This window comes from Protopterus annectens, chromosome 1.part0, assembly GCF_019279795.1.
Source record: "Protopterus annectens isolate FY-2018-M chromosome 1.part0, PAN1.0, whole genome shotgun sequence".
Classification (NCBI taxonomy): domain Eukaryota; kingdom Metazoa; phylum Chordata; order Ceratodontiformes; family Protopteridae; genus Protopterus; species Protopterus annectens.
Genome location: NC_056725.1, coordinates 737,244,979 through 737,266,823, shown reverse-complemented (window position 1 = coordinate 737,266,823; position 21,845 = coordinate 737,244,979). Strand labels below are relative to the sequence as shown.

At 39.0% G+C, this 21,845-nt stretch overlaps 1 protein-coding gene across 1 annotated transcript in view; it reads right to left on the bottom strand.

Annotated features, from left to right (window-relative positions):
* Nucleotides 1-985: 985 nt before the first annotated feature.
* Nucleotides 986-21,845, bottom strand: part of TGFB1 (transforming growth factor beta 1) — a 210,032-nt gene continuing 189,172 nt past the window's right edge. The window contains exon 7 of the mRNA XM_044062705.1: nucleotides 986-2,457. Coding sequence (XP_043918640.1) covers nucleotides 2,299-2,457 — 159 coding nt within the window. The 3' untranslated portion in view covers nucleotides 986-2,298. The remainder of the gene's footprint in view (nucleotides 2,458-21,845) is intronic.

Below are 21,845 nucleotides of genomic sequence, written 5' to 3'. Positions count from 1 at the left end.
AGAACTTGATGGAAATGCACATTTTTCAAAACACACACAAAAAAGGCTCTCTGGACTTATGGCTGATTATCTGCATATCAGCAGGCTTTGTAAATACGACACCACAGAAGTAGAATGGGGCACTCCTATGTTGATATCGTGCAGAGAGGAATTGTCAGTAGAAAGCAATAAACAGCTTCAGGTGAGGTCACACAAGTAATATTACATCACCGTATTCAAACCACTTCTGGGTAAACACAGTCAAGACTGAAGTAGTGTTGGGGAAAGTGGGGAAACACTTAGAGATGTATAGTCTGTGTTTAGGGAAAAAAAAGTGCAAGGAAATAATTATAGTTTCGACTGTTAACTTCCCTCTCCCATCTTCATCACTAACCACACTTACAGTTCTTGGCATCTGCTCTATGATTAATGCTTCCTCTGGCTACATGCATGACATCTGTGCTACATCTCTTCTGACTATACTCATGCTGTTTCCATTGCATCTAATACGAGACTCCCCCAAACTCTAACAACAACACTAATAATAATAATAATAATAATAATAATAAGCACTTTTTAAAGAATTACTAACTTTAAGTGACTACTGCTTGTAAATATTACTCTCATTCATTTATCTAGAGTGTGTCTCAGGTTCACTGGTTAACTCAGTCCGATGTTTTAGGTCAGCAGTAACACTTATCACGGCAGAGTCAGGGATGTTTCACTGCTGTGCTTTAGGTAATGCCATGAGATGTGTACTATCTATATTAACTTTATTTAGAGTAGGCAGAGGGGACACTGGTTAAATGTCTCATGAAAGAAACAGACTTACAAAATGACATCCTCTTCAGCATCCAGTTCTATATAGTTACTGGTATTTGCAGGCAAATGTTTGTCTGAGTACCCCAAGTGTCTGCTACAGGGATAGAACTTACAACCTTTCAGCTCAAAAGAAAATCACTAGCATTGTTGTCATGTACTTCAGTCACAATATCACTTGTTGGCATCACGTTATCCTGTCTTTTTATTCTAAGAAATCATTTTGTTAGGCTTTAGATGTCCAGGTTCAACAAGAATCGTTTGGGCTCCAGAGTAAGACTGTTATATCATACAGCTGTGTGGTGTAAGTTTTTGTATGAAGTTATAATCAAGTACTCTAAATAACATTCTCAAAATGAGAAAGTTGGTATAAAGTGGTTACACCACACAAGACAAAAAATATAAAACTGAGCTATTGTTTAACATAGTTCAAAACTCTAGCTCCTACATAAGAGGTGATTGAAGTCCAAAGCTAAGCACATTTTATAAACATTCTGTACAATTTTCCTTTCTTCAGTGCTCAAATGGACAAAGAGCGGCAGACACATTACCTTTTTCTTCAATGTTTTATATTAAGTAATACAATAAACATAAAAACATGATGCTCCTATAACAAGAATTAAAAAAAATACAAATAGCTGACAATAGTTCAAAGGCTCTCCTGTTCCAGCTTGCAGCCTTAGTTGACCTGTACATTAGTGCACTGTCTGTTGTTCTAACGAGTAGCAGCAGGCCTTTATGCAAGATCTGAAGGTTTTCAGGGCTCAGGCTGCAGATTAATGTGGGATGCATAACAACCTTGGAACCTCCCTAAGATGGAGTTGCAGAAAGAAGCCAGGTGTTGCCTCATGTTTCATCATCTGCACCTTTAAAAGGCACTACAATATCTTCGGAAATATGTATCTTCTAAGAGAACCATGGCCACTTCTGAGATGATACGTATTAAATAAATATGGTAACAGAATTACAGCATCAGGAGACAAACCAAGCTACCACTAACCACCAACTGCACAGCTACAGTTTCTGAAATACAACAAGAAAGTTTTCACTCTTCTTTAAACAAAGTCGTTCCTTGCTTCAGAAAATAATGCTGAAAAGTACTTATGCTCTGCATTTTCCCAGATACCAAGAGATCAATTATTTCCTGAGAGCTGCAGGCAGAAAACAGTGAACCTTCTACTAGACTTTCATTTGAGGAAAAACATTATTCCACTTATGTAGTCATAAATTAAAGCAATGATATCCAGTTTTTAAATAAGAGTGCATTTCCCAGTCCAAAGGCACAAATTATGTATGAATTAAATAATTTTTTCTTTAAAAAAATGAAAGTTCATAACATATTTCCATGAAAAAATGGAAAATTCCTGCAAACTCATCTAATGAGTTATATACCTTCAGTCCAGAGACTTTTTTGTTTTTCAGTCTGTCCATTTCTGTTTTACTTCCTCATGTCAACCCTCAGCCGGAGAAAGCTGTCTTTTTACTTTAGCTCTTTGCTCCTCAACTGCATTTGCAGGACTGGACAATCATGTTGGAAAGCTGTTCTACTTTGGGCTGCCGGCCAACGTAGTAAAGGATAGTGAGGGGTTCCAGAACATGGGGTACACAGCATGGAGAAGCAGATGCACCAGGGTTATTTTGATTATAGAGAGACAAAACCTGCAACAAGAAAAACAGCATATGTTAGTGTTCAGCATGTTATTTCTAAACTTTCTGCTTTTTGCTGATTTGAACACAAAGATAAAAACAAATGTATTGATTTTTAATCTTTCACTTCATTCATCCATTTTTATTTCATGTGATCTACAGCTGCTAGGCAACACCATTTTTAGGACAGTTTCTGCACTGCTTCATATACACTTAGTGTTTCTGATTGACTATAAGTGTATATCACTGTCAGCTACAAAAGATGCCACAGTATACCTTCATGCTCGCCCTTCCCCCATCTTAACTGCATGAACTATGCAATGTTTGTGCACGTGGTACACTAGTTTTAGAGAGTAGCAAGCTACCCTTCAACCCAGTGTGCCACATGAGCAACAGTAATTACAAGTAGGCTACTCTTCACCTCAAAATTCTTCCCTTGCTGTGTATTTTCAACTTCCCTGTGAACTGGGCTGTATGCATCCCAGTTTCGCATTGGAGAATGAGCATGCCCAGGTCTTGTAGTTCTAATAACTATCTCTCTTCAATACACATATGCAATATTTTTTACTGAGTGTCATTACATCTTTATGTGTTTTCTTTAGTCTTGTAAATTGTACAAAGAAAACAAGTCATGCCTCCTCCAGTATTTTTCCCTCATGGTTGACTCTCATGGCTCTGCTCTTCAGAACAGTGGTCATTTTGGAACAATCTGCAGATTTCTAAATGTTTTCAAACACCACATGGTAATTTCACAGAAAAGAGGCCAGAGCAGCGTGGAATGTTCCAGATGATCACCAACTCTTAAGGGTATGCTGGAAATGAGGATTTTTTTTTTAACCTTGGTCAGTATACTACAACATATCCCTACCAATTCACTCACAAAGAATCGAAAAAAACCACAAAGCAAACTGAATTTTGCCTTTATCTAGAAAATTCAGAATTTTCCCAAAGTAATAGTCCACCACTTTAAACACATTTTCCTATCTAGTCCTTAATAGGCTGCTGAGAGCGACAATCTGGTGGACTTCTTTGAGACAGTTACCAATGCTTTAGACGAGGGAAAGGAGGTCCACACAGCCTACCTAGATCTTGCAAAGGCTTTCAACACCATTACGCATTCTGGTATTATAGACAAGCTCACCAGCCTAAACATAAACCCCTACATCACGAGATGGGTTGCCAATTGGCACACGGATAGAACCCACACAGTGAGAGTTGCAGGCTCTAGGTCTGACTCTAAACTGGTTATAAGTGGCATCCCCCAGGGCTCAGTCCTGGGACCCCTACTGTTCGGTATATATTTCTCAGAGGTACAGGCAAGCACAGGAGGGCTATGGCTGACCAAGTTCGTAGATGACTACAAACTGAGGGCCGCAACTTACTCTCTGGCTGATACAGACATCCTCCAGAAGGGTCTCACTGAGATGGATACCTGGTGTCAAAATCATGGCCTCAAGCTAAATGCCAAAAAGCATAGTCATCCCCTTTGGAAAAAAACAAAGTATCTGCAAACTACCACATAGGTGGTAGTCCCCTAAATACAGAAAATGTAATAAGGGATCTGGGGACCCAAGTAGATAGTAATCTTTCTTTTGATAATCATATTGCCAAGGTGGTTAGAAAATCCTTCTATGTGGCCCACCTAATCACAAAAGGGTTTGCATCTACAACAAAAAGAGGTTATTGTGCCCCTCTACTCATCACTCATTAGACCCATCATTGAGTACAATGCCCCATTTGGGATGTACCTTACAAGACACCTGCAACAGCTGGAAAGACCGCAGAAGTACCTCACCAAGAGGATTACTGGCCTCAAACACATGCCCTATGCAGCCCGACTAAAGAAACTAAAGCTGTACTCGGTTGCATACCGCTTACTCAGGTGATCTCTGCCTGACATACAAGGCCATGTCCAACCTAGAATTGATGGACATGCTCCACCTAAAAAAAAAACAAATCCCTGAGAGCCACACGCTCTAGGGAGCTAAACTTCACCACAACGATAAACAGGACGTGCTGGAGGGATATATTCCTGTCCCAGAGACTTCCCATGCTTTGGAACAGGATTCTAATCTACATTAGGCAGAGCTCCTCACTAACACTCTTCAAGAGAAACCTTAACGAGTGGATGGGAAACAGAAAATTTACCCCAGGGATCACTGCAGTGGCTCTGCTGGACAGAGGCACAGGGAACTAATGGCTCTGCTGGACAGAGATACAGGGAACTAATCTAAGGGGGCGGTGAAAGCCATCACATTCTGGCTAGGCTTATAGATGCCCTCAGGCAGATAGCCTAGTACTTACCTATGAATCTGTAGATCACTGTCAACGCTGCACAGCATAACTGGCCTTCTCATTCAAATGGCATCCAGCATGTTCATGTTTTGTAGTACCTGCTGCCCTTCTGTAGTCTTCATAAGCTAGAAGATACAGCATTATTTTCAATCTACAAAAAAAGTGTGTGCTGCCTTTTAAGTGAGTCCTTATGTTATTTCTTATTGTAAACTACTTGGTTATAATTTCTAAAACCATTAATGCAAAAGGGGACCCCGTGCTTCAACTCACCTAATTGTAAAATAAGACTTCCTACACCTCCAAGCAATTGTCAGATAGTACTGATAAAACTTTGTACAAAGTATACCTTTCTCTTACCCATGAGGCAGCCAAACCATTGCAACAAACTGTATTCAGACTCACCATGCTATGTATCAGGGATTAACTTCATGTCTAGAACTGAAAGGACCACTGAGACTGAATATGTTGTCTGTTTATTACACATGGAGCTGACAATTAAATCAATCTTTTGAACAGTGTCTTATAGACAAAAATACAGAAGCAAAGTGAGTATGTTTTTCTACACACAGTCTGCATAATATTCTTCTTAATTTACAATACAATTATGTGAAAAACATAACTTCATTGATATATTACAAACAGTTTTACAGACTGTAATACATGCATGCATTTAACTCTCTAGAGAGATTTGATGACTTGCTCTAAAATCTGTTTTAGGTCTCTAGTGAATATTTTCATTTACTCTATAGTTTCCTGCTTAACCCATTTCATGTTCATGATAGAGTCAAAGCCTATCCCAGCATTCAGTAGGTTCAAACCAGTTAAATTAATCTTCTTGGGCCTACTCTTATCTCTCAAACAATAACTCCTGGAAGCCCAGCCTACCAACTACACAGTCCTGATTCATGTAACCACTAAAAACTAAATATTTTTTAACAGCGTTTAAAGCATTTTTACTAAGAAGCTCTGCCTGTACCCTAACAATGACTGGTCTCTCTCCCTACACTCCTGATCTGTAAATATGCTACCTCTGATGTTGTACCAACTAAGAGAAAAGGTGTGACCTCAGAAGTACAAAGGCTGCAGTAGATACCGCTCAGTCAACCTTATGTGGTAACTTTGTTCACAGTAGGCTGTCTAGTTTAGTCAGCATTTTCAGCCTTCAAAGTGGATTAATCTTAGACAGGGAGGACACACACACACACACACACACACACACACACACACACACACACACACACACACACACACACACACACACACACACACACACACACACACACACACACACACACACACACACACACACAGCCACACACTCACACAACCAGTCTCATGAACAACATACATGCCAACAGGTAATTTGGAAGATTACAAATTCACCTACAACATTTCTTTAGATAAACTGATAGACAGACAGGCAGACAGATAGACAGATATGTACTTTGTGAAGATAAATAATCATACGTGAAGTATATATGATTGTCCCTCCACCATGAATTATACCAGCTATGTCTGCAGGGTCAGATTTAAAGTTTGTCAGCTAGTGAGACATAACAATGGTTTCACTACTGCTGTTATTTCCACTCAAGTTTTAAGTTCTTATTAAAGTTACTAATTAGTAGGGTTGGGAGGGTGGCTTAATCGTTAATGTATTTGCCTTATAAACACAAGGTGCAAGGTTTGAGCCTCACAAGGGATAACTGACTAGGCTTAAAATGGCTCGCAAGGGCAATTAGCCTAGTACTAATCTATGAAGCTATTAAATCAAATTAAGGTGTTCAAGCTTTACCTTAGTAAATAAGAAGTAATCACTAAGTCAAAGCATTCTCATTATCACTGTGTGTGTATCCAAGTACAGTTGTATTTCGATGATTTACCCCCCCCCCCTTAGTAAAATAATTTTCTCTGTACTCTGCTATCATTTATTGTCTGTGCTACCCTTCATTTTAGATTTGTGGTGATCCAACCCTTCTGATATTCATGAGAAGTCATCTAGCTAACTCCAATGCCTGGCTGCTTTAATTAGTTGAGGAGAATGAGTCTTACAGGGTAGATCATGGTCCGTTGGAGCCTTAGACAGGGTAATGGACCAGGCCCACTGCAACCATACCAATATCCTTTCACTTAGCGGTCTCTTTCCCCCAGTTTCCACAAAGCAACACTCTCATTTTTCAGTGTACATAGTCTTTTGTTCTTTATATTTACAGTGATACAGAAATTTGGGTTTAATTTAAAATGATTATTTGAATCTTTAAAGCAAAAATGCTAGAGGTCATTCAGCAAATAAAGTAAAAAAGCCCCTACCCCATAAACAGATTCAATATGAGCAACAGCAAAACTGCAATTCCCTTGAAACTCACATTTATTTATGAGTGAGGAAGAAAGGAAAGAACAGGGTGATAAAATATCACCTAATGGGGCAGAAATACACCAATAATGCTAGCAAGAAGCAGCTCCCCTTAAAAAGGAAAAGATTAGAATAAAATAAATATTGGAATGCAAAACACAGAAAGGGAAGAAGGAAAACTGAGGACCTTTGAAATAAGTAGGCAATACCATGTAACAGGACTGCCAAGACATGCTTAATAGAGATGCATGACAGTATATGTTAAAAGTTACATATGGTAGTGTCCGGGACTGACAATATATACATATATATATATATATATATATATATATATATATATATATATATATATATATATATATACATATATATATATATATATATATATATATATATATATATATATGCATAGAGAGAGAGTTTGTCTTGTTGTACATAGTTAAAAAGTTGGATATAAGTAGATAATTTAGAAGGCCTTTGTGGAAAAGGAATGCATCATATGAAAGTACACAAAGCTCAGTGATTGCTTCATTATGTAAATGAATGTATATAGACTAATACTATGGGATGGGAATTATTGAAGAACATCCCACAGATGGGGAGTACAGTGAATGGAAACAGAGATGTTAATATGGGAAAAACTGTATCTGCTGAGACTGGGTGAGTGATTATGTATAACAAAGGACAACAATCTTAGATAAGCTGTTACAAATGTGATACACTAACCATCAGCAGCATATAGAGAAGAACCAGGCATGAGAACTGATTAAGAAAAGATAAGTGAATATAGAATAAACATATCTTGTAAAAAAAAGGAAAGGAAAACAGAAAAGAAAGAAAGAAATTCACATTTATTTAAAGTACACTTGACAAACCATTAAGCTAAAAGTAACGTGGTTTGTTTTCTATTTCATTTCCTGCCTGCCTAGACCTTGACATTACAAGTTTGCCTGCAAATGAGTGAAGATGTGACCCCTCCTGTGTACCATCATAGCCGAGAGGGAAGTGAAACCTGAGGCAGACCCAGGATAAGGTGACGAGATTCTATTGCTCATCTTAAGAGCATCTGGGTTTACCGCAGAATGAAAAAGCAACCATTGCTGGGGTTAGAGAAGTCAGGTGTACATTGCTGTGTTTACTGCCACCGTGACTCTCAGCACAATAAGTAGCATGGAAAATTAATTAAGGAATGAAAGCCCTGGTATAAGAATCCAAGTACTACCTACTATGTATAATTATTTATAGAATCCACAAAACTGAAGCTACAGATGTATTTCAACATTATTCTTCATGACATGTGCCGTGTGAAAAGTATTTACTTAGCAGGTATTTCTTCAGAGAAATGTGAGAGTCTATTATGTATCCAATAGATTTCTCTTTCATTACCACATCAGGTTATTAAGTTTTAAACACTAAAACTTACAATACAATATGTGCCCAACCTGAAATATAAGCAGAAATATTTGGCACTAACTGATTCTCTGCATAAAAAAATGCAAGTCATATAAACCTGTTGCATTGTGTTACAGTGGTTAGGAAATGAATACAGAGTATGAAAAGTGCAAGTCTGTTTTGAGGGGTGAGAGAATAGTTCTCTTCCAACCATACCACAAAAGGAAGTCTCTCCAAAGATGCAAACACTTCTATCAGAATGTGACATTCTTAGCATTATATAGTTATGATTCCCAGTACCAATTAATGACAGGACAGCAAAGTACTTCTAGGAGTGCTAAATGCAATCTTTATGAAAACAAAATCAGGAGGCAATGAAGCAATATGAATTCAGTAGGTGCGACTGAAGTCAGAAAGATGCTTTTTATCTGCCACTCTTACTACTCAATGATGGTGTGTGAACCACTTACCGAGTAGTGACCATGGGTACAGGTGGACAGGAAGAAACATAATACCAAGCAGCTTTTACTGTTCTCAGTAACCCCATCAAACAAATTAAATACGTCCAATCAAACAATTGAAACACAGTCGGTCTCTAATGTGTGGCCACATGCATTCTTATTTCATGGTAACATAATACAAGTCTACTGTACTATACTTTGCCTATATAACTGCAGTAGATAGTACAGGCAGGATGGAGTGGGTGGAGAAGGGTGTCAGGAGTGATTTGTGACAGACGAGTACCATTAAGAGTGAAAGGGAAGGTCTACAAGAGGGTAGTGAAACCAGCTATGTTATATGGGTTGGAGACAGTGGCACTGACAAAAAGGAAGGAGTCAGAGCTGGAAGTGGCAGAGTTAAAGATGTTAAGATTTGCACTGGGTGTGATGAGGGTGGACAGGATTAGGAATAAGTATATTAAAGGGTCAGCCCAGGTTGGAAGGTATGGAGACAAAGCCAGACAGGCAAGATTAAGTTGGTATGGACATGTGCTGAGGAGGGATGCAGAGTATATTGGGAAAAAGATGCTAAGGATGAAGCTACCAGGTAACAGGAAAAGAGGAAGGCCTAAGATAAGGTTTATGGATGTTGTGAGAGAGGACATGCAGGTGGTTGGTGCGGCAGAGCAAGATGCGGAGGACAGGAAGAAATGGAAACAGATGATCCGCTGTGGCGACCCCTAACGGGAGCAGCCGAAAGAAGAAGAGCTGCATTCCACAATTTACAAGGATGATTAACATGCTAAAAGTGAAATAAAATATGTAACTTGAAGGAAATACCGGTTTTATGTTATGTGCAAGCAACTGAGAAAATTACAATATAATTTCCTCTTTCAGTAAGAGAGAGCAAAATGCTAACTTCACCATAGGAGTTCTGCATTCATGGAACAGGTTAGATCCACTGGCCTTTTATTAAGAAAAATTACTCTCATTCACAGGATAGAACAGTGATTCCGATCTCCCTGCCTTGCAGTGGAAAGTATTATGAATCCTAAATTGTTTGCTATAAAAAAAGATTAATATTGTAACTGATGGCTACTTGACATAAGCAGTGGCTAGTTCTGGTTGCTAAACAGCATATGTATCAAACAACACAATCACAAAAATTTCAAGCCCCTTGTAATTAATGAAATCAATAATCGCAGGTCTCTGATTCAGTCTATACAGCAGTAACTAGTCACATCCTGCAAGTATCTCTTATTGTACACAGAAAACACTTACAAGACATCCAGATCTTCTACAAAAGCAGGTCAGTGTGTACAGTAAAGCACAATACAGCAAAAAAAAAACAAAAAGACAAGAAACCTACAAAACACTCTTTCTACATTAACTATGAAGCAGATCAGCTACTAAAAACAATGCAGGAGTGCTCACTACAAGTTAACAGAGGTTATCACACAGGCGCCAACCCTCATCAGGGTTGGTAGCATTTTGTGTTTTGTAAACATTTTTACTACATGTTTACTGAACAAGAAAATACCAGAAAGGAAGCAAGTATACTGGTGGGGAAACTAGGTTAATGTCTGCATGACAAACTCACTCTGACAGAGTAAATGTACAAAGCCTTATAGATCATATAACATAGTCATATGGGAGCTGCAATCACTCAGAAGAACTCTATTGCACTCTATTTACAGTTTTTTGAGTTAACTGATACTTCAATGCTTGAGTGAAATTTGAAGGAAAAAATGCAGTGATATGAGGCCTGCCCCTCAGTTCTGGGACAGGACAAAGTTTCTGGCTGCCCCCCCTTAATGGCATCCCTGAGTAGTAGCACTGATAAATCTATCTATGGTCAAGCTAGCAGAACCACCTCAACTGCTCCTTTACTTTACTAAAAGTAGCTGTTGTGGCAGATTGTCTGGTCAGCAGCAGAACTGCTAATGTGGCAGACCTGGTATTATTTCCCTTCCTCCCTTGTAGCCCATATCACTTCTAGGCCACTATCCAATCCAGGTGGAGAGCAGTATTGGTGGATTATCCCCCCTCCCCCATGTCAGTGGGTCTGCCCTTGGAGATAATTATTTTTTCCTCCCCACAGTTGACCATCAACTGCAGTCAGTTCCTGTTCTCATTTATTGGGTCTATCAGGTCCACCTTAGCAAGTTCTGAGCTCAACCTGAGCCACATCTGGGGCCAGTGAACAGATTGAATATGTTGATGCAGAGTCATATTGCCATAATTCCTGCCTACCCTATGGCAGCCTTCCAAGCTGCACAACTGCTGTCCTCAGAAGGTGCATTAGTGTTTCTGAGCATACACAACCTCCTGAGTAAGCAGCACACTTCTTGTGCAGGACAGAGCTCAGCAGCCTCAAACCACTGTTTCATTTCAGTGAGCCTACACTGCCTCCCTCTCCCTCAGGATGGGTGGGCCAACATTGGGCTCTCTGTCTCAACATCCCCCCTGCAGCCCCTCCAGTGCCTGTGCTGTTAATTGAACACATCATTTAGGGCAAAGTAAGGACTTTATCCCCTCTGCACCATAGGATCACCTTGAAGATTATTTTTTCCTGGCTGGGTTATTTAATCCTCCTGTCCACATTTAATACCCCACAAAGCCAGTCAGATACACATTTGATCTAATGAGTGAGGTACAGCAGTTTTAAAAAATTGAATGAGAACTACAAAGTCAGAGTATGCTATCAGTGAAGTACGCATAGCTATACATTGCTTATTTCTCATCAAGCACAGCTCAGAATTCATTACTAATTACCAAAAACAAAGTTATTATGGCAGGTGTCTAAGTGTGTTTACATCTGTGAGCATAATTTACTCCGGATCAATACAATACCAAAGTGTGCATTACAGGATGCACCACAGAAGGGAAGAACAAACACAGAATGATGAACCCATTTCCCAACAAATAACTGGAAGAACACCTGAAAACACAGGTGAATATTTGCTAAGTACATGACAGACAGCTGACAGTCAGCGGTTGTGTAAAGTTTATGACGTGCACTTGTCCTGTGCTGTGGAATTATTATTTCTTAAATAATGACTTTTAGGTACTAAATGTGCCTTATCCTTGATACTGCAGCATACAGCACAAACTGTCCTAATACGCTGAAGCTTGCATAAATACCTAGAAAGAGAATTCTTCCAGCACCATATGGTACTGACCAAAACAACAATGTCCATCTCACTGCTGGTGTTTCTGTGCTCACAGCACCCTCACTGTCATGTTGTTGCCACAACATTTGTTTGAATATCCTTCAGCCTGAATTCAAGGCAACAAAACACATGGCTGTTCTGTCATTCAAAGCGGCAAATCTCTGTTAATATTCTGTTCTTTCTTGGACTGTGGCCTTCACATTTTCCCTTCCCTTTATTTTAAGCAGTGATTTGCAGTTTGCCAATTTTTCTATAGTTTCTTCCTCACCAAAAACAATTGCTATGGAGGTATCTGATAGATATATCCGTGTCAGCCTTTTTTTTTAAGAGTTATTCTTATCTAAAAAGGGATACTTATGCCTTATCTTAATAAAAAAAGGCCATCTCTGATTTAAAATAAGACCAGGTCCTAAGCATAAGTACTGATAGCATGCAGTTTATGGCTACTACCAGGCAGTGGACCAGTGCACAACCCAGAAATACATTTGGCAATGCAAAGCATTAGCATGTGCTGCCATGTGGTTCAGCTTTGCATATCACAGCTGCCAGTGCACCCTTACAGTTTCCAGTGTACACTGATCACAGTGCTAAATGCTAAAAGTAGCTGTTCTGTGCAGCTACAGAAGTTAGATGGGACTCCTTTCTTTCGGATGCAGTACTTCAAAGTATGTTAGCAGGCTTTACAGTGTTCCCCAAGCTTTGTGCACAGCCTGATATCATTGCTATGTCAGGTTGTTAGGAGAGACATCAAACAGAGCCTGGACTGACCACAGTAAGCCACCTTGCAAGTTTAGATTATACATCAAATCACCTGATTATTGACTTGTGTCGGCTATTCTGGCAGCTTTCTTCTTCATCTCAAATTTAGGAATAAGTGCAGCCAGGGCAGTTCATTGCAGGGTAACTTTCTTCTGCTTGGCACTCTCTGTAAATCTTCCCACAAATCTCCCATTGATTTTCTGTCCTTTTACATGAAGAAACTGGACAAGCTATGTAAACAATGACTACTGCTCATTCTTATTGTAACTGAAAAACTTTAATATTTGTTCTTTGTGTACAACAAATTAGTGTATGTGGTGGTAAAAGCATGTGCCTGTGTTGGATGAGGTGTGCTCTTTGTCTTGACTAAGGCAAATGTAAAACTAATTGATGGATTCAGGTAGGCTAGCCTTAGTACATAAATAAGTTCTTGACAGAGATCTACTTAAGTTTCAAATAACAGCCTTTTCTGCTGTGTTACATTCCCTGCTCTGTATCATAAGTGCACATAAATCATGCATCAGTTTCAGTCAGACCACTTCAGCTGAATGCCTGTACCATGCTGCTCTGCAATGATGTAGCTCACCGGAATGCCTTTAGGTCCCACACTGTCATACTAAGACCAGAGTCTTTACTGGTTTAAAAATGGCTCTTTTTTTACCATCCAGAGAGGTGCTTTTGTTATGTCATACGTTTTTCCCTCTTGTCTTCTATGTTATGCATGTTTAAATTCCTATATATATATATTCCTCACAGGACTGGGCTTGCACTCCCAGTTTATTATTAGAATAAATTTAGCAAGTACTTGCTGTAGGCAACAAATTAATTTATGTTTCATGAAAACTGCTGGGGAAAAGAATATTCTTATAAAAATATGAAACTGTAACATCCAGAGGGCATTTCTAGACTTTTGAAAATGCTTTTTTCAGGAAGTGAAACATTATGTGGCTGTCTTTGTTTCCCATTAGCTTTCAAAGATTTTCTTTCATTGTTAATATCATTATTATTATTTTTTTAACAAAAATTATACTCAACATTATAAAAATTCCAGATAAATATAGTTTTGCAGTAAAATATAATTATTTATCAGTTATTATCCATGTTCAAATGCCTTGCCTGCATTTGATGAATGGATCAGTTTTCAGTACATTACACATAAATAAGAGCACATCACATGTAAATTGTAGGTAAAAACTTGATATGTGTGATACTGAACCATAGTAGGATTTATAGGTTCATAGGTAGGTACTGGGCTATCGCCCCAAGGGCCTACGTAAGCCTAGCCAGCAAGGTTCCATGGCTTACGCCACCCAAGAAAGTTATTTTCCTATTTCATCTCAGGTGCAGTGTTACATACAATAAATAAAGCCTGTACTATTTCTCAACCTTTAGGTGGGCTCAACTACTATAGGGTTTGCAAAACAATGGCATTTTGTACAGTCTTATTGGTCTTCTGGATTGACATTAACCTGGGTTCCCATTGTACATTCAAGACCAGATACTGCAAGTCCTGAAACAAAATGAAATTAAGTGTGATTGAGGAAATGTGTATTGTGTTAGAAATTGCTGTATCTAGGAGAATTCCCCCTTCTTCAGGGTGCACAGATGTCAGAGTCGGTATATATGCAAACAGTGAAGATGCAGATACGGGGGGGGTTGCTCCCCTGCAAAAGGGCTTTGAATGTGTTCATAACTTCTGTATAAACACATACAATATATCAAGTTATATCAATATATGCAAGTTCGCAGACGACTGCAAACTAGGGGATATAATTGACTCTCCGGCTAACACAGACATCCTCCAAAAGGGTCTCACTGAGACAGATAACTGGTGTCAAAATCATGGCCTCAAGCTAAATGCCAAAAAGTGCATAGTCATCCTCTTTGGAAAAAACAAAGTACCCATATCTGTTATATCTAAAGGTCTTCTGTAATGGATAACAGTGGAAACATTCCAGACAGATCAAATTAAACCTTTCTGGGACACCATAACCAGAGGAAGGCCAAAAGACAAAGGGATCAGGCAGCTGGATCCTGAAACAGACATGCCAGAGAAGGCCTGACTCCAAGAATAACATGCCAAGTAGTAACGCTTCTTGAAGTTATAAAATGGAAACCAAACAGCAGCAGCAGGATAACTGTCTGCAGTGGAGACATTTTTAAAGGAATCACTGGAAGCAGTTAACCCCCTGAAGAAGTCTTCATTGACAGCAACATTCTTCCAATGCACAATTATTCACCTGGTCTAAAAAATGGTATCACTCGATATGGACATGTTTTCTTAGTGAGTGTGATACCTTCTTTTTCTAGAGCTAAGGGAAAATAAAACAGCTGTTTTTTCTTCCTGAGCTCATCGACCCCCCCCCCTTAGTAAAACGTGATTTCATGATGCACATCCAACATATGAGTCTCTCTCTCTCTCTCTCTCTCTCTCTCTCTCTCTCTACCTTATTCCCTTTCCCATTTCCCCTCTTTTTATCTCATCCCAGGATTCTGCCAAATGAAAGAAAACATGGAGATGAATTCAGTGGTTTAAAGGAAGTTCTAAATCTATTTCAGAAAAAAATTATGGATAGTCGTTTGGAATATCCAGGCCTTGCAAAAGGCAAAATCAATTTTCACATCACGGAAGGGACTGCAACTTAGACTTGCAACTTTGCAAGCAAAGGCAACGGTCAGCTTCCAAAATATAAACGTCAAAGGTGCTGAGCCAGCCTGTTTGAATAGGGGTCAGGCTACCCCATTAATCAGGACGTTCAAGTCCCATGGAGGAGAAGGATTCTTCAAGGGTGGCTAAAGGTACACAGATCCCTTAAGGAATTGCTTAACCAAAACATTTTATTATCTGTTTATGTCCTCAGCTTCTTCACCAATAACATTTGGACAATCAAGCCTGTTTTTTGAATGTGTACATAATGATTTTTTAAGTTGCCCCAGTATTTTGTGACCTCAGAGTAAGTTATAATAGTTTAGGAGGAGAAAGGGCAAGTCCCCTGCATGTGGGATGTGGTGGTGTGTGTGTGTGTGTGTGTGTGTGTGTGTGTGTGTGTGTGTGTGTGTGTGTGTGTGTGTGTGTGTGTGTGTGTGTGTGTGTATGCATACAGTGACAGTTGCTTTATCAACTCAGACATCGAGAACGTACTGCATTCCATTGCGCACTAAAATAATTTCATAACCTGAATCTTAATTAAAGCAAATTCAGGGGTGTAAACCACAGCAGGTGAGCCACAGACTGGAACTTAAAGGTAAGTAACAGAAACTGGAACACTGACTGTGGAACAGATGAGTTCAAAGTTAAATAGCTGCAACAGACAGGTTAAGATAACCGGTAGACTTCCTAAGTAACAGTACACAACAATTCTCTGCAAAGAAGGAGAATCTCTTGAAATTAAATAAGATGTCCAAGGGCTTCTGGAAGCTTTAGAAGTTTTAGCATTGTTTGAGATTCCCACAGGGATCTACAAGAACAACAAAAAAAAAAGCTAATGCCTTTGACCAAAATACTTTCCAGCAAAAAATGCTGAAATAAAATAAAATATTTCCACTAGAATTTTGTTTTGTCTTGCCCTTAACTATTTTTCATCGATCTACAGTAACAGCCATGTTCTAGGGTTTTTGGTGAAATTCTAAACTGCACAACAACTTCTACCCTTAGAACAGTGCAAATGTGCAAAAATGGAATATATATATATAATATATATATATATATATATATATATATATATACACTAAGTCAGAGGTTGCAGTTACCTCAGAGTATTCCTCATACCATGAGGTACAGAGGTCTCAGATTCAATAGAAATACTGTGACTGTTGTCATTAACACTTCATTAATGCCAATTGCAGTTTATTGTTTTGTATTTACAAGTATGTAATTATGGCCCAGGTCATGATGTTAAAAAAACAGGAGGAAACCAACATGATGAGAGAGAAGGTTACAGTCATTTTCATGTACTAGTTAATGTTCTACTAATACTTAAATGGATGACCAACTTTTAGGAATACAGTGACAGTTGCTTTATCAACTCAGACATCGAGAACATACTGCATTCCATTGCGCACTATATTGCTGTGATTATTATGGCAAGCTCCCTTACAATTAAGTTGCTTATGCACAATATTTTAACCTAAGGCACATAGTAGTTCACCATGGAGGGTATCATTTTCACAAAAGAAATGGTGTAGTCTCACTTTCATCTTTTTTATTATATGCACACACACACACACACACACACACACACACACACACACACACACACACACACACACACACACATATATATATATATATACACATACACACACACACACACACACACACACACACACACACACACACACACACACACACACACACACACACACACACATATATGTATATATACACACACACACACACACACACACACACACACACACACACACACACACACACACACACACATGCATGTGTGTATACAGAAATATGCTTTGCTGAGAAAAGATCTTAGATTGCCAATCATGGCAAGTACTGCCATCAAACTGGCACCACAGGGCTTTATCTAGCACCTTGTATGAAAATATTGTCAATAGATATAACCACCTATACATCTGTGACATTCAATACAAATCTGTGAAAAGACTATGATGTCTTATGTCATTATTATCATCATCATCATCAGCTCTTTTTTCCCCCATTTTCTACATGAGGTCATGGTGTCCCATCAAGTGTCACCATCTTTCTTGATTTAATGCTATTCTGCTGTCTACTGGTCACAACTGACTGCCACATGTCTTCTCTCACATGGTCCATCCACCTCTTTGCTGGATGCCCTTGCTTCCTCTTGCCTTCTTCCTGTCCCAAACCATCTTCACCAGTTTGTCTTCCACTTTCCTGCACATCTGAATCAGCATAATCTGTTCTCTTTGACATCTTCTGCAACTAGAGCTACTTTGGCTTCTACTGTTATGTCCTAATTTCTTTGCCTGTCTGACAGTATGCATCTACCACCCTTTTCAGGCACTTCATCTCTATCATTTCTAATTTCCTCAACTGTTCTGTCTTTACTCATCTGGTTTCTATACCATACAGTAATACTGGTTGTACCATTGTTTTGTACACCTTGCTTTTCAGCTTCTTTGACATTTTTCTATCTTACATTACCCCAAGCACACTGTGCCATTTGGGTGCAGTCCCCCCGATTCTAGCACTGACCTCTTCATTCAGACTTTCCTTCTCCTTAACCACACTTCCTAGATACATGAAGCCATTCACCTGTTCTCCTGATTCCCCAATTCCCTGCCATGACAACTGTTTTATCTGTACCCAGTTTCATCCCATGTGCCTTCAGCTTGCATTGCATTCCCCTATCCTTTGCTGAAGGTTTTGTGCAGTGTCTTCTTGTAATACCTCATCATATGTGTACAGCAGCTGTGTTGATCTGACTCCTCTGATTTGTTTGCTAATGTACTGTATCAATATTATGAACAGAGGAGTCCTGACACTTTTTTTTATTTTATTTTTTATTTATTTAACATTTTACCAGTCAGTCTGGGAACAGAGCCCATTTTCAGCGGTGGTCCTGGGAGAAAAGCTCCTGAGCAATTTACAGATAGGAATGATAGTAATACAAGCAATGCAAAGTATACAGACAGTTTTCAGCTAACAATGATAAAAAAATGGGTCCACTTTTTAATTTCGAAATACCAAAACCTCGACTTTAAAAATACTAATCCCAGAAAGTCAAGATTTTGGAAGCTCGAAATTAAAAAGCGAAGGAATAAAAAAAAAAAAAAAAAAAACAGCTAAAATAATGTTTTTGCGGGGGGGCAAGCACCCCTGCACCCCCCCATGTGGGGGGGGCTGAGCTCCCCACACACCCTACTTAAATATACCAACTCTGAAATCGCACTACAGTGAAGAGAACGGTAATGCTCCTGTTCCGCTTACCATTCTCTTCACTGTAGCGTGATCTCAGAGTTGGTATATTAAAGTAGGGGGTGTGGGGGGTGCAGGGGGGCCTGCCCCCTGCAAAATCATTATTTTAGTTGTTTTTTTTTTTTGGTTTACTTTTCAATTTCGAGATACCAAAATCTCGATGTTTTGAGTTCAGTATCTCAAAACTCGAGATTTTGGTATTTCGAAATTAAAAAGTGGACCCTAAAAAAATACAACAATATACAGTATGCAGACATATTCAAAAATTACAGAAATAGTAAAATTTCCAGTTTCACATTGAGAAATATTCTTAGTAGGACATACAGTATAAATCCTGATTTCACATAGGTTAAAGGACCTATTTATCTTACATAGTGAGAAATCAGAGGATCTTGTATAGTAAATAAATACAGTCATAATATATCAAATATAGTAATATTTTGCATTGATGAGCAAGGTGGGTAAATCAATTTATAACAGTAAAACAAAATTGTAGAAAAGCTGACTCACAGGAAGATAAGAGTAGAGAATATTTACAGAGTAGGAGGGGGTGAGTAGGAGAAGAGTTTGGTTAGTAGAAGTAAGGTGTGGGGAATAAAGAGTCAGGGAAATGTGAGATGGTGAAATAAGGGTGAGGGGAGATTGACTGATAAGGGTTATTAGTGAGTAAGAATGGAAGGGGTAGGCTAGTTAATTGTGAGTGGGAAGGGCAGGAGGTAAATTAGGGGTGATATTAGGAAATAAGTGATTAATTTACGTATGCTGGACATGGAGTGGATGGACTGTAGATTAGGAAGTAAAAGATCACTGTTTGTTCATAGGTTCATAGGTTCATACTAGGCTATCTGCCCTAGGGCATTTATAAGCCTAGCCAGAGTGTGTTTGGCTTTCACCACCCATTTTAAATTAATTTTGCTATGCCCTTTTTCGAGGTTAGTATACTGTGCCTCTGTCTAACAGTGACACAGAAGTGATACCCGGGGTAAACCTACGATCTCCCATCCACTCATCAAGATTCCTCCTGAAGAGAGTCAATGAGGGACTCTGCCTAACCTGGACTGGGATTTTATTCCAGAGTGAAGGGAGCCTCTGGGTTATGAATCTGTCCCTCCAGCATGTCCTATTTATTTCAGTGCTGAGGTTCAAGTCTCTCGAGCGCGTAGCTTGATGGGATTTGGATTTTCTGAGGTGCAGCATGTCCATTAATTTCGGGTTGAACATGGCTTTATATGTCAGGCACAGATCGCCTCTGAGCAGGCAGTATGCCACTGAGTAGAGCTGGAGTTTCTTTAACCAGGCAGCATATGGCATCTGTTTGAGCCCTTTGATCCTCTTGATGAGGTACTTTTGGGGTCTTTCCAGTTGCTGCAGGTGTCTGGTAAGGTACATCCCAAAAGGGGCATTTTACTCAATTATGGGCCTGATGAGGGATGAGTAAAGAGGCACAATGACCTCCCCTGATCTAGATGTGAATCCCTTCATGATTAGGTGGGCTATATAAAATGTTTTTCTAACCACTTTGGCCACGTGGTTGTCAAATGAGATATTGCTATCAACTTGGGTCCCCAGGTCCCTCAGACATATGGAGGATTAGCACAGACTTTGGTAATCACCCCCTCCTACTCTGTAAATATTCTCTACCCTTATCTTCCTGTGAGTCAGCTTTTCTACAGTTTTGTTATACTGTTATAAGTTGATTTACCCACCTTGCTCATCAATGCAAAATATTACTATATTTGATATATGACTGTATTTATTTACTATTAATTGATCCCAAGGTTTGTATTCTTATACATAGGCTAATACTAAGCTAACTGCCCTTGTGAGCCATTTTAAGCGCAGCCAATTATCCCTTGCAAGGCTCAAACTCCACACCTTGCTTTTGTAAGGCAAACACCTTAACCATTAGGCCACCCTCCCAACCCTGTTAATTCTGACAGTGTTTCTAGGCTTTTGAATCATCAAAGGACTGCCCTAATCAGCTTTCTTGGAACCTTGTTATATGGTTCATCCATGTGTAAAGAATGCCTAGTTGGGCTCTTTCCTCATCTCTAGCTTCTTAACTATCTTTCTCACCGCAAACACCGTTAAGGGAAAAGCTACCTTATGTGTGGGTTGTAATTCCCCTCAACTAAGAGCAGACTCTAAAGCATCTGACAGCAGATATACTCATGCTGCAAGCTGTGAGCACTGTCTGCTTAGTAACAATGAGTCTGGTATTACTAAAGTCTGTGCTAATCCTCCATATGTCTGAGGTCACATGACTGTCTCCTTCCTCTTCACTTGTGTATGTCCCAGTAAGGTACATAACAACTAGAATACTGTAAATAGGGGTACAGATACACCATGTTACAACTAGCAGTACTACATAGGTCATTCTGTCATTTAATTTTAACATTGTCTTGTCTGGCTTTTTTTTGCTTTACAATTTATTTTAAATAAATATTTTATATAACATAGCTTTACCTGGCCTAACATCTCAAGTTATTACATATTTTAAGCCATCTTTCCTTCCTTCATTTCTTTTTTCTTTCTTTATCTAAAAATTTTGTTTGCTTTTGCTAACTTTTATTCTGCTCTTTAAGCTATTTTCAGTGAAATAGAGTATTTTTCTTGAAGATCTCCAGAACTGAAAAGTATACATTTTTTCTAAGTGTTAACAGTCTTGGAAATCAGTATATGAGTTATGATTGCAGTGTACATAGTTTTATGCATGCAGAGTTGAAATAGAAAATCAATCTACTGATTTTTTGTTGAAGTGACTTTAGATGATTGTCACTTTTGAAGTGACACCCTGACCCCATATGGAAGAAGGGGCTGTGAATGGACAGACCAAAGACATGATGAATCTTCTCAGACTGAAACAGCTCCTTTGTGTTAACTACCTACAAGAGCAGTAACAGGTTTAGAAGACTTAAAAGCATCCACAATGAAACAGTTATTACTGACATGCAATAGGGTGCACATCACCCTGCCACCATTTTGAAAACAGGGTTACATGAATTATCTAATTATCGGTCTCTTCTGTTAAAGAAATAACTTATACTGCCCCCCCCCCCCAAGATAACAATGAA